Source organism: Schistocerca nitens, chromosome 4 (genome assembly GCF_023898315.1).
Source record: "Schistocerca nitens isolate TAMUIC-IGC-003100 chromosome 4, iqSchNite1.1, whole genome shotgun sequence".
In the NCBI taxonomy this organism is placed as follows: domain Eukaryota; kingdom Metazoa; phylum Arthropoda; class Insecta; order Orthoptera; family Acrididae; genus Schistocerca; species Schistocerca nitens.
This window is the reverse complement of record NC_064617.1, coordinates 354,153,135-354,165,851: the sequence shown is the minus strand read 5'-3', so window position 1 is coordinate 354,165,851 and position 12,717 is coordinate 354,153,135. Positions and strand designations below refer to the sequence as shown.

The window sequence follows — 12,717 nt, the reverse complement described above, 5'->3', positions numbered from 1 at the left end:
TTAGTATTCCCATTTGAAAATTTTACAAATCAAGTTTAAGGAAAAATGTAACTGCCAGCTACAATTCAACCAGCAACTTTGCTATTTAACTTTTACGCTGCGCACTAGGTTATCGGTACCTCAGTAAAACCGCTCGGAATCTTTTGTATCTACCAGCGCCCAAAAATTTTTCAAATGCGATTTTTCTAGCTTGGAAATGGTGCCGTACTGACCTTGAAAAGCCTGTAATTATCAAAATATTGTAGGACCAGCCTGTCACGTCCTCTTGTTAGTTGCTTTGAAAGAGCCCCTTACTGAGGTAAGGTGCACCATATCCTGTATCAGATCTGGCAAATTATCCCACAAATTTGAGTACTAGTATAATATGTTCAATTAGCGGTAGTTTATTTCAAAATACTTTTTTCTTCCACTGCACAAGTACTTCAGCCTGTCCTTTTCGTGTAGTAGTTCTGCCGTCTCGGCCTTTCAGAGGGGAGCAGAAACAACGTCCACTGGCCATGACTAATTCAATTTTGATGAAATACAACGACATCTCGGATCCGGAAAACAGTTGCACGTTAATATTCCACGGAAAGAATCTTTAACGAAAACATATACTCTTTGTGCTTAAAATAATGAATTAAATGCTACACAGGAGCTAACACTGATTACATCTATTGCTACCACGGGTATCCCTTGGAAGCAGATTTTTATCCTACTCCCGGGTCGTTGGCTACTCACATTTCAAAGATAACCAGTTTATCGATACTTTTGACAGAAGGCCGTCTTAACTTCAGATTTCTTCCATCATAACTGAATAAAATGCGAATGACAGGTGTGACAAGATTTCTGTGGCTCTACCACAACAACAATCTGAGGTAACTGAAAAATTTAAAAATTGGATTTAATTTCAATTCTGATATACTCCACAGTACTCTTACACGATGTGGCCCTTCCTCAAGCAACTGACTTGCAAAAAACAGTACACAGATTACTTATACTGTCAAGACTATGCTCCAACAAGTGACAGACGTCAGAAACCTCTCCTGATTATGGGACGTACTGCACCCGTACAAATACCAATCACTTCACTTAAAACACGCGATAAAATACCAAATTTCTGGGTAATAAGAAAAGGAATTCTTTACAGACGAATGGAAAAACTAGTAGAAGCCGACCTCGGGGAAGATCAGTTTGGATTCCGTAGAAATGTTGGAACACTTGAGGCAATACTGACCTTACGACTTATCTTAGAAGAAAGATTAAGGAAAGGCAAACCTACGTTTCTAGCATTTGTAGACTTAGAGAAAGCTTTTGACAATGTTGACTGGAATACACTCAAATTCTAAAGGTGGCAAGGGTAAAATACAGGGAGCAAAAGGCTATTTACAATTTGTACAGAAACCAAATGGCAGTTATAAGAGTCGAGGGACATGAAAGGGAAGCAGTGGTTGGGAAGGGAGTAAGACAGGGTTGTAGCCTCTCCCCGGTGTTATTCAATCTGTATATTGAGCTAGCAGTAAAGGAAACAAAGAAAAGTTCGGAGTAGATATTAAAATCCATGGAGAAGAAATATAAACGTTGAGGTTCGCCGATGACATTGTAATTCTGTCAGAGACAGCAAAGGACTTGGAAGAGCAGTTGAACGGAATGGATGGTGTCTTGAAGGGAGGATATAAGATGAACATCAACAAAAGCAAAACGAGGATAATGGAATGTAGTCGAATTAAGTCGGGTGATGTTGAGGGTATTAGATTAGGAAATGAGACACTTAAAGTAGTAAAGGAGTTTTGCTATTTGGGGAGCAAAATAACTGATGATGGTCGAAGTAGAGAGAATATAAATTGTAGACTGGCAATGGCAAGGAAATCGTTTCTGAAGAAGAGAAATTTGTTAACGTCGAGTATAGATTTAAGTGTCAGGAAGTCGTTTCTGAAAGTATTTGTATGGAGTGTAGCCATGTATGGAAGTGAAACATGGACGGTAAATAGTTTGGACAAGAAGAGAATAGAATCTTTCGAAATGTGGTGCTACAGAAGAATGCTGAAGATTAGATGGGTAGATCACATAACGAATGAGGAGGTACTGAATAGGATTGGGGAGAAGAGGAGTTTGTGGCACAACTTGACTAGAAGAAGGAATCGGTTGGTAGTACATGTTCTGAGGCATCAAGGGATCACCAATTTAGTATTGGAGGGCAGCGTGTTGGGTAAAAATCGTAGGGGGAGACCAACAGATGAATACACTAAGCAGATTCATAAGGATGTAGGTTGCAGTAGGTACTGGGAGATGAAGAAACTTGCACAGGATAGAGTAGCATGGAGAGCTGCATCAAACCAGTCTCAGGACTGAAGACCACAACAACAAGAGTAAAATAAATGGGACCCACAAGCCTGCTTATGATCATAACTGATGGCATTTGTAAAGATTTAGAAAAATGCGGCATACTGAGTAAAGTGCAAAGAAAACGCTGGCGTGTTGCGTGTGCCTCCTGGTAGCCCCATTTAAAACCTTGGAAATATGGCTCACCTGCAAGCAGAAGTCAGGAAGGCAAAGGGAACGATGGACATCGAAGACGGCTCGATTAGTCCTTCAAACGGGTTTATGGATGAACGTAAAATCTCTGCCTGCAATTAACGTAATCGCATGACAAATTCCTTCGATCCTACAGTTTCTTGGATTGGAAATTTAACTTCTTTTGAATCGTGGGCATGGTGACAACTAGTTTAATACCTTTTCACCAGAAGACACGGCCACACACAAAGTCCTAAACAAGTATCAAAAATACACACTGAAAATTATTTTGTTTCGCGATTGGATAAGCCAGGTACACCAGAAAATTTCCAGTTTTCGCAGAAAATATCGTCAATGACTAAATTTACTGGGAACCGAATACCCTCTCCTAGATCTTTTCCAGGTCTCTGCAAAAAGTCCTGTTATCTGCCACAGCCAATGAAATATTTCGTTTTCCTGAACGCCATTCCACAAAAGCCAAAGATGAATAAAAAAAGGCGTATGTATGTAATACACCGCTATCTTCGGCGCCACCAGATAAGTTTTTAATTGCAAAATATAAGATCTGCACTCATGTATTAATGCGCACGTATTTACTAGAGCTTAGCATCTCATTGGATACTGAATAATTTTACAGTATTTCATTCAGTAAGTGATTAATTTCTGCTTCATAGGAGCGGGTTATATTTGTTTCAGACAACGTACAATGCTTGACAAACTACGCTTTGTCCTAGTTGCAGCACTTCTCTTACATCGTGATTTTTAGAGAGGTATTGCAGCAGACCGATTTCTATCTCCGCACATTAACCTGCATAAATTATCACATAACTGTACGAATCACAGCCCTTTTGGACTTAAACTTCCTGAAGAGCATAGCTAAACGGTAATAGGGCCAGAAATCTTGGTTGACTTGGCTGCTCTGATCGAAACCAAGAGCAACTTTGAAGACCTGATTAATACACTAACGAAACATTGGTTGTTAGCGAAGAATGCCAAGATCGAAACTATAGAAGAAACGATAAGAGTCAAGAAAATTTTTTTCCTCTGCTAGAGATACAACAAACTAGTTAGCATTTACTCTGTTTGCTACCAAAAAAAAAGTATCGGTCGTTCGCACACTGCTCCAGGAAACACGCCAGAGCGCTCTTACTGTAGCGAGGATTCTTAACACTACCATGGGAGTGTGTAACGAAAAAACAAACGTGCAGTACTGTTCATAGCCGATGAATGTGTCCTACATACCTTCATAGGTAATTCGAGACAGCGAAACTTTTCTCCGAACTCTTGTACGTAAACGCGTTACTTTTCATATGTCCACGTATAGTTACTATCCATCGAAACAGTTTCCTATATATCTTCCAAACATTCCAGATACTTTTCTAAAGACTGTAGTGACAAAACACTTATTGTAACCTTTCCAAGAAACGCAAAATTAACGCGCTAAACGTTACGTCCTAAGGCGAAAGTCTTTTCTCCCCCCTACTATCATGTAAAAAAACATTGCCGAGCGATGGGTAATCACGCTTATCTTTCGGTCTGAGCCTCCATATTTAGTAAATGTTCTGCCTCTTTCTCCACGTTATAGGTATAGGTCCTTCAATATTTCTCTAGAAGGTACGTACTCACTCCTTTGGTGTACGATCAGTTTTTCTAATCCTAAAATAAGGTGCCATGCTATATAAAACTTCAAAAAGCTTCCTCGAACAGACACCCCTCCCCCTCCCCCCCCCCGCCCCCCTAGTCCACCCCACGCTACTACCAAAAACCATATTTCTTATAGGAGAAAACCCGAAACACATTAAAAATGAACTAAATTCTACAGTAATACGAAGTATGACGGATCACGTTATTGAAGTGTAATCTAAAGCAATCAACACATGAATTATAGGAACAGTACCAAGATTCGAAAGGACTGTGCCAAATTATGTAAACACTGGAAAACCAAGTTCGATTTCATAAGAGTATTAGTTTTCTCAACACGTAACTACGCTAAATTATAGAAAACTGGCAGAACCGTACATCAGAACTGCTTGCACTTGAGCTCGGCCTGGACCTGTGGTAGCCACACACGAACACAGAGAGAATGGCGTCGCAGATGCGCCTGAGTGTTTCCCGTACGCAGGGCATGTTATGTCAACAACGCGTCTCTGCGGCCCTCTTCTCCACGGACAGACAGCAAAGTGCGCTCGAAACCCCCACAGCCTTCTGCAAGTGTACTACTGACTGATGCAGTATCTCTGCCTAGAATGGTGTCGAGTAACATCTTCCCTACTCTTTTCGATCCTCGAAAAATAGCGTGAATATTTTATTTCTTTTGAAATTTTACTTACGAGCGTATTTTGCTGAACGAAAAATAGAATCGTTTCATCTTCAAGTGCCACATTATGTGATTCGAGTTGTAAATACCGTATCAGAATGCATAGTTAGATGTTCGTTATTAGCCTTCTACGTAACTATTTCTCCGCATATTTTGCTGTTTTTTGCAGCATTAAAAATACTTTTGTTAAATAATCGTCCCCTATTCTTTTTGCAGGTGTGATCAAGTAACTCAGGAAATAATGGTGAGCTTTCACGTGTGCAGCCGAGCTATTGATTCCATTTTAACACCGACGAATAGCGTTCGGAAGAAATAATCACTCAGATCGACAAATTGAGCGAGTGTTGCATGTACGGTCAAACTGTGTGTAAAGAAGAAGTTGAGACTGAGAATATAAAAGAAGAGTTAAGGTTCTGTTATATGCTGTATCTTATAATGGTCCAATTTCAGAACGATCGGTATACTCCTACGGAAAGATTTCATATAGCGTATTTCGCTTCCGTGAAAAAAAGGTAAAAAGTGTTGCAGTGTTAACGAGACCTAAAGCCAGGTGCGTTCCTCATTCCATGCGAATGTAGTATTTTTACGTAGGCAGGCACACAATTATAACAGTCGAGAAGAGGAGCAAGGAACCACTGCCGCCTATCCGATCAAGACAACCAAGTAAATCAACATAGTCGATCACCGCCACGAGTATAATCATGAAATAAAATACATTTCAGCATCGTCGAGTAATTGGCAAGATTCTGTGACAGCGTAATTAAGGATTCTGTCGAAATTAAGACGCCGGAAAATTGAATGAACCGGGTTGGAGTTTTCGTTTTAAGCAAGGCTTGGGATCCAGCACGCAATTACTAAGATTTCGTCCCCCATCTCATCCTCCAGAGTTGGTAAACGCTGAGTGATCGCGCGTTCTGTGGAATAATAGTGCGGGCAGCGAAAAGTAAACGAGCAACAGATCAACTTTTACATTTGCTTTTAAATGAAGACGAATTATAGCTAACACTTACAATTTAGGGCAGTTGTTCGTTCTTTGGAATTTCAGTTTTTGATTAGTTTGATGAGCAGTTCCGCGCAGAGACAAAACATGAATATGAAGCGTCCCAATAATGTGTTGGTGCAAATAGTTTTCCATGGCATTTTTAAGACTGGTCCATTAAAAGCATTGGTTCACCCAAGTTGCTGTTGTGGTTTGCTGCTTTGAGGTATCCGTCGATGATAGTCAATCCTGAACCAGCATGTCACTCTATTCAATCCTGGGTTCCCTCTACCATCTTTACTACCCACACTTGCCTCCATTATCAAACAGGTCTTTCCCTGATGGCTCACGATGTGTCCTGCCAACTGAGCCCCACTTTTACTTGAGTTGTGCTATGAATTTCATTTTCCTTCCTGTTCGACTAATTTCTCCTCGTTAGTTATCTTAAAGGAGGATATAAGATGAACATCAACAAAAGCAAAACGAGGATAATGGAATGCAGTCGAAATAAATCGGGTGATACTGAGGGGATTAGATTAGGATATGGGACTCTTAAAGTAGTAAAGGAGTTTTGCTATTTGGGGAGCAAAGTAACTGATGATGGTCGAAGTAGAGAGGATATAAAATGTAGACTGGCAATCACAAGGAAATCGTTTCTGAGGAAGAGAAATTTGTTAACATTGAGTGTAGATTTAAGTGTCAGGAAGTCGTTTCTGAAAGTATTTGTATGGAGTGTAACAATGTATGGCAGTGAAACATGGACGATAAATAATTTGAACAAGAAGAGAATAGAAGCTTTTGAAATGTGGTGCTAGAGAAGAATGCTGAAGATTAGATGGGTAGATCACGTAACTAATGAGGAGGTATTGAATAGGATTGGGGAGAAGAGAAGTTTGTGGCACAACTTGACTAGAAGAAGGGATCGATTGGTAGGACATGTTCTGAAGCATCAAGGCATCACCAATTTAGTATTGGAGGGCAGCGTGGAGAGTAAAAATCGTAGAGGAAGACCAAGAGATGAATAGACTAAGCAGATTCAGAAGGATATAGGTTGCAATAGTTACTGGGAGATGAAGAAGCTTGCACAGGATAGAGTAGCAAGAGTAGCATGGAGAGCTGCATCAAACCAGTCTCAGGACTGAAGACCACAACAACCACAACAGTTATCTGATCTATCCACCTGACCTTCGACCTTTTTGATGAAGCATCACACTTGAAAAAATTCCATTCTCTTCTTGTATGAACTGTTTACTGTCCACGGTTCACTTTCGTACAAGGTTACTGTTCAGATGTATCCATTCAGAAAAGACTTCCTAACACTTAAATTTATAATCGATGCTAACAAACCTCTCTTTTTCAGAAACACTTTTCTTGCTAATACCAGTCTACATTTTATATCGTCTGTGTTTCTGCCGTCATTAGTCATTGTGCTGCCCAAATTGCAAAATTCATCGTCTATGTTTAGTGTCTCATTTCCTATTCTACAACTGCCAACAGAATTAAAGAATCACTTTTTCGGAATGCCGTAGTTGCATCCCTTTGCGACGTTTAACCTTGGAATTTGGCTGAAAGGTGCGTACTATCTTCCTGTCAAATGGCGCAAAAGCGTGACGATCTATGACATCATCATCGGGCTCGGAGACGCTTCAAACAGCAAGGTGTCGACACATGCTACAAAAGAGGCCGCAGCTCAAAGGTTCGTGAGAGCTTACTGAGGGTTAATGATGTGAAATTGGCAAAACATTTCACCATAACTCTGCCCAACGCCACCGTAGACGTGTCACGCTATGGGAAGGTCGTCATAGCTCCTCTTGCTCATATTTCATCCCTTCTTCAGACGTCTCAGCAAGGGTGGTCAGAACCGCGACACAGAACGCTGAAATCACACGGGTTTCTTGTGGGTGGCCGAGGAAAACATTTCAGACACACCGCCGTTCAAGATTCGACACGAACGAAAATGCCTCAAAGGGAGGGGGGGGGGGGGGTGGCATAAAGGGCGTCAGTGAAACCACCCCTTCCCTTGGGTGTTGATTTCCACACATTTTGCAATCTAAAACCTCAGTTCGCAGCGCGATGAGCAACAGAAAGATATTCTCGACAACCTTTCACAGTCGGTCGCTGTGACCGAGCGGTTCTAGGCCAGGCCCTTCAATCCGGAACCGCGCTGCTGCTACGGTCGCAGGTTAGAATCCTGCCTCCGGTATGGTCGTGCGTGATGTCCTTAGGTTAGTTAGGTTTAAGTAGTTCTAAATCTAGGGATCTGATGACCTCAGATGTTAAGTCCCATAGTGCTTAGAGCCATTTAAACCATTTGAAATGATGTTTATGCTGATCTCTATTCCAATTTTCTGTACAGGATCCGGAACTCAACCGAAGTGACGCAAAACCTTTTTTGATGTGCGTATATAAATGGCTTAGGAGGCAATCTGTACAGCCGTCTTAGGTTGTTTGCAGATGACGCTGTCGTTTATCGACTAGTAAAGTCATCAGAAGCTCAAAACAAATTTCAAAACGATTTAGAAAAGATATCTGTATGGTGCGAAAATTTTCAGTTGACCCTACATAAAGGAAAGTGTGAGGTCATCCACATGAGTGCTAAAAGGAATCCATTAAACTTCGGTTACACGGTAAATCAGTCAAATCTAAAGGCCGCAAATTCAACTAAATACCTAGAAATTACAATTACGAACGACAACGGGCGGCTAAATTGGAAGGGACACATAGAAAATGTTGTGGGCAAGGCTGACCAAAGACTTCGGTTTGTTGGCAGGACACTTAGAAAATGTAACATATCTACTAAGGAGACAGCCTACATTACGCTTGTCCAACCTCTTTTAGAATACTGCTACGCGGTGTGGGATCCTTACCACACAGGATTGATGGAGTACATCGAGAAAGTTCAAAAAAGAGCTGCACGTTTTGTATTATCGCGAAATAGGGGAGAGAGCGTCACTTAAATGATACAGGATTTGGGGTGGACATCATTAAAAGAAAGACGTTTATCGTTACGGTGAATTCTTATTGCGAAATTTCAATCACCAACTATATCCTCCGCGTCCAAAAATGTTTAGTTGACGCCGACATACATGCGACTTCAACTAAGCTATTGTATTTTAACTGAGGAAGTAGGAACGACTAGCAGGTTTAGAATTCGCAAATATGAGCGAGTCTCTGTTAAGCTCTGTTGTCACTAACAGTCACAGTATAACACCACCGGTTACTATAGCTGAAGTCACGAACGATGGCGGTTGAGTTTAGGCTTGTTCTGCGCATCTACGTCACGCATTCTCCGACAGCCAATAAGCGTTCAGAAGTGTTCTGACCACTCTGCTGCGAATGCTGTAGCTAATGCTAGCATTAAACACGATCGCTCCGAATTGTTTAGTGAATTTCGATTTCTTTTGTTGCGAGTTGACATCGCTGATGGTGGTGGTAAGTAATAAATTCTGCATAAACAAGCGAGAGACATAATTTGCAGGATATGTGCTTTCTTCAAGCAGAAAGCAACTGTCGCTTGAAATCGGTAAGGATGCAATCCCCGTCGGTGCCTCGACATGGGCGAACCGCTATCGTTCGTGGATCGGACTATGATGCTATAGCATTTCACCGATAATATTATTGCTATGAAAGGAACTTAAAGTGATTGTGACTGTCTGTCGGATTGGACCATTCCCTTGTCAGGTCAGTGTTGACTCAGAGAATCATATTCAGAAGTACTGTGAATTAAACCATAATAAAAATCCCTCACTTCAAGAGTAGCCCCATTTTTATTTGTTTCAAGGTGTGCAAAAATTGCTAACACTCACTGTTAAAACCGAGACAGCTTTCATATTTTTTTCGTTTCTATGAAAGACCTATTTTTCTCTGCTATTTAAGTGAGGTTTAGGGCTGATGACCTCAGAAGTTGTCCCATAGTGCTCAGAGCCATTTGAACCATTTAAGTGAGGTTTATAATATTTTGGCTGTTTTAGGTTTAAGTAGTTCTCCCAAGTCTAGGGGACTGATGACCTCAGATGTTAAGTCCCATAGTGCTTAGAGCCATTTGAACCATTTTGATCCTTTCACCCTGCTGAGACCGTCGGACTTTCAACCATTCTCAAAGGAGATAATTGGACTGCGTCTCCACTGAATACGCTCGCATCCCTTTGGAGTGCAGCGTGACCGCAGTTTTTGCTCTCTTGTACAGGTTGGAACCACTAGCGACTGTTCAAAAGTTCGAAAGTTGAACGTAATCCGTAGCATCAAAGAACACGTATGCTTCTATGTGGCGTGATTAAACAGGAGTGCAACATTAACATGTGCATGAATTAAACCGCGAAGGATCCTTCTATCACCCGTCACCCTCCCCCACAAATTCGGCAACACCATCGGTTTCACCCACGTACCTTTGTTGCTGTTTGAAGCCTTGCCGAGCCTGAGGGTGACATAGTAGGGCTTTTGAATCATTACAGAGGAAGGTCGTAGGTGCCTTCGAGCCAAATTTAAAACTTACGCGTCGCAATCGGAGACAATTAAGGGGCTCCGAAAAAGTGATTCTTTAATTTTGTTGCGTAGTGTAACTCTCTCACAGTCGCCTGATCTAATCTGACTACATTTCATTATCTTTGTTTTACTTTTGTTGATGTTCATCTCATAGCTTCTTTTCAACACCCTGTCCATTTCATTCAACTGCTTCCCAAATCATATCTCTGACAGAATTACGGTATCATCGGCAAACGGCAAAGGTTTTCCTTTATCGTCTTCCTAAACTTTATTTACCTTTGCAAATATCTCCTTCATTTCCTTTACTACTTGCGCCATTTACATACTGAACAACGTCGGAACGGGCTACAGCCCCACCTCACTACATTAACTACTGCTTGCTTTTCACATCCGTCGAATCTTATAACTGCATCCTAGTTTCTGTATAAGTTGTACATAACCTTCGCTCCCTATGTTTTATGCATGCTACCTTCAGAATTTCAAAGAATATATTCCAGTCAACATTGTGAAAAGCTTTGTCTAAATAAACAAACGCTACAAATTTAGGTTCTCCTTTCTTCAACCAATCTTCCAAGACAAGTTTTAGTGTCAGCATTGCTTTACGTGTTCCTGCATGTCTCAGAACCCAAACAGAATTATTTGAGAGACGTTCAGTAAGTAATACAACAAAAATGGTTCAAAAGGCTCTGAGCACTATGGGACTAAACATCTGAGGTCATCAGTCCCCTAGAACTTAGAACTACTTAAACCTAACTAACCTAAGGACATCACACACATCCATGCCCGTTGCAGGATTCGAACCTACGACCGTAGCGGTCGCGCGGTTCCAGACTGAAGCGCCTAGAACCGGTCGGCCACACCGTCCAGCTAAGTAATACAACACTTGTTTTTCTAGAAGCAAGTTTGTTACATTGAGGATTGCAATACACCGCACTATTCCCGCTCTTTTGGCTATAAAATCCTGTTTTTCAACATAATCTCCGTTCAATGCGACCGTCTTACGCCATCTTACTGGGAGGGCCTATATGCCCGCTTCGTACCATTCTACTGGTAGGCGTCAGTGCCAACGTCTTGCCGCATCTTCCCATCAATCAGGTACTGCTTCCCGTGGGGTGCTTCCTTCATTGGGCCAAACAGATGGAAGGTGCGAGATCCGGGCTATAGGCTGGATGAGGAAGAACAGTTTTTTGAGCTCGTCTCGGGGTCGCAGACCTATATGAAGCCTTGCGTTGTCATCGAAGAGTTCGTTTGCATTTTTGTGGCGACGGACATGCTGAAGTCGTTTCTTCAATTTCCCGAGGGTAGCACAATGCACTTCAGAGTTGATAGTTGCACAGTGACGGAGGACATCCAACAGAATAACCCCTTCAGAGTCCCAGGAGACCGTCGCCATGATTTTACCGGCTGATGACGAGGTTTTCAACTTTTTCTTCGGAGGAGAGGTGGTTTGGCACCACCACATGGGCTGCTGGCCGGTTCGCCGGAGATCGGAAAGGTTTGTGCAGCCCTGTTGCGATGATGACAGGCACCTCGCCCAACGATTCACCGTGCTTTTGTTCACTGTCAGGTCTCCGTAGACGTTCTGCAAGTGCCTACGAATATCTGCGATGCTCTGATTCTCTGCCAAAAAAACTCAATGAAAAGCTCTCTGCTTGGAACGCATCTTCATTGAAGGCTACTTACAGCGCTGCCATCTATCAGAACTCCATGAAACTGTAGGGACTGAAGCGAAAATATTCCAGGATGTCTCACGAAAAATTCCACATTTTTTCGACGGAAATTAGCGTCGAAAAAAATGGGTTGCATTACTTACTGAACGTCCCTACTATAAACTTATGTCTCATTCCGGACATATCGCTTGGGATCCAGGCTATGTGTTCCACTGAGAAGCACTCAGGGGGCCACCACACACTTCACTGGCTATCTCCTGTATCCGGCTCGCAGCCTCCGTCCGGCGATCTGCAGAACGTCGCGCGACCCGCTGCCTGTAGCCTCGCCACTTCTGCCCCCTCGCCTGGAACCCGAGCAGCCGCTCCGGGTGACTGACGCCACTCCCTCGGCAGGCGGGCATCCGGCGCCGCCTCAGAAATAAACCACCATGTGCGCTGCGCGATCGACGGCTGCCGCCGCCGTATCGGAACTAAATAAAGACCATCCGGCGGAGACGAAGGCGCTGGCGTCACAGCCGAGACTCCGCGCGAGTAGAAATAGTCGGCCCCTCCTGTGAGGGCGTCACCAAGGTCGGCCTCAAGATTACCGTGAAAGTCACTGTACATCACGTGGTGGACTGTTCTTTGTAACATACACTACTGGCCATTAAAATTGCTACACCAAGAACACATGCAGATGATGAATGGGTGCCTGCCGGAGTGGCCGTGCGGTTCTAGGCGCTACAGTCTGGAGCCGCGTGACCGCTACGGTCGCAGGTTCGAATCCTGCCTCGGGC

At 42.7% G+C, this 12,717-nt stretch overlaps 1 protein-coding gene across 1 annotated transcript in view; it reads right to left on the bottom strand.

Moving 5' to 3' along the window:
• Positions 1–12,342, bottom strand: part of LOC126252306 (uncharacterized) — a 46,158-nt gene extending 33,816 nt beyond the window's left edge. The window contains exon 1 of the mRNA XM_049953188.1: positions 12,184–12,342. Coding sequence (XP_049809145.1) covers positions 12,184–12,342 — 159 coding nt within the window. The remainder of the gene's footprint in view (positions 1–12,183) is intronic.
• Between the last annotated feature and the right edge of the window lie 375 nt (positions 12,343–12,717).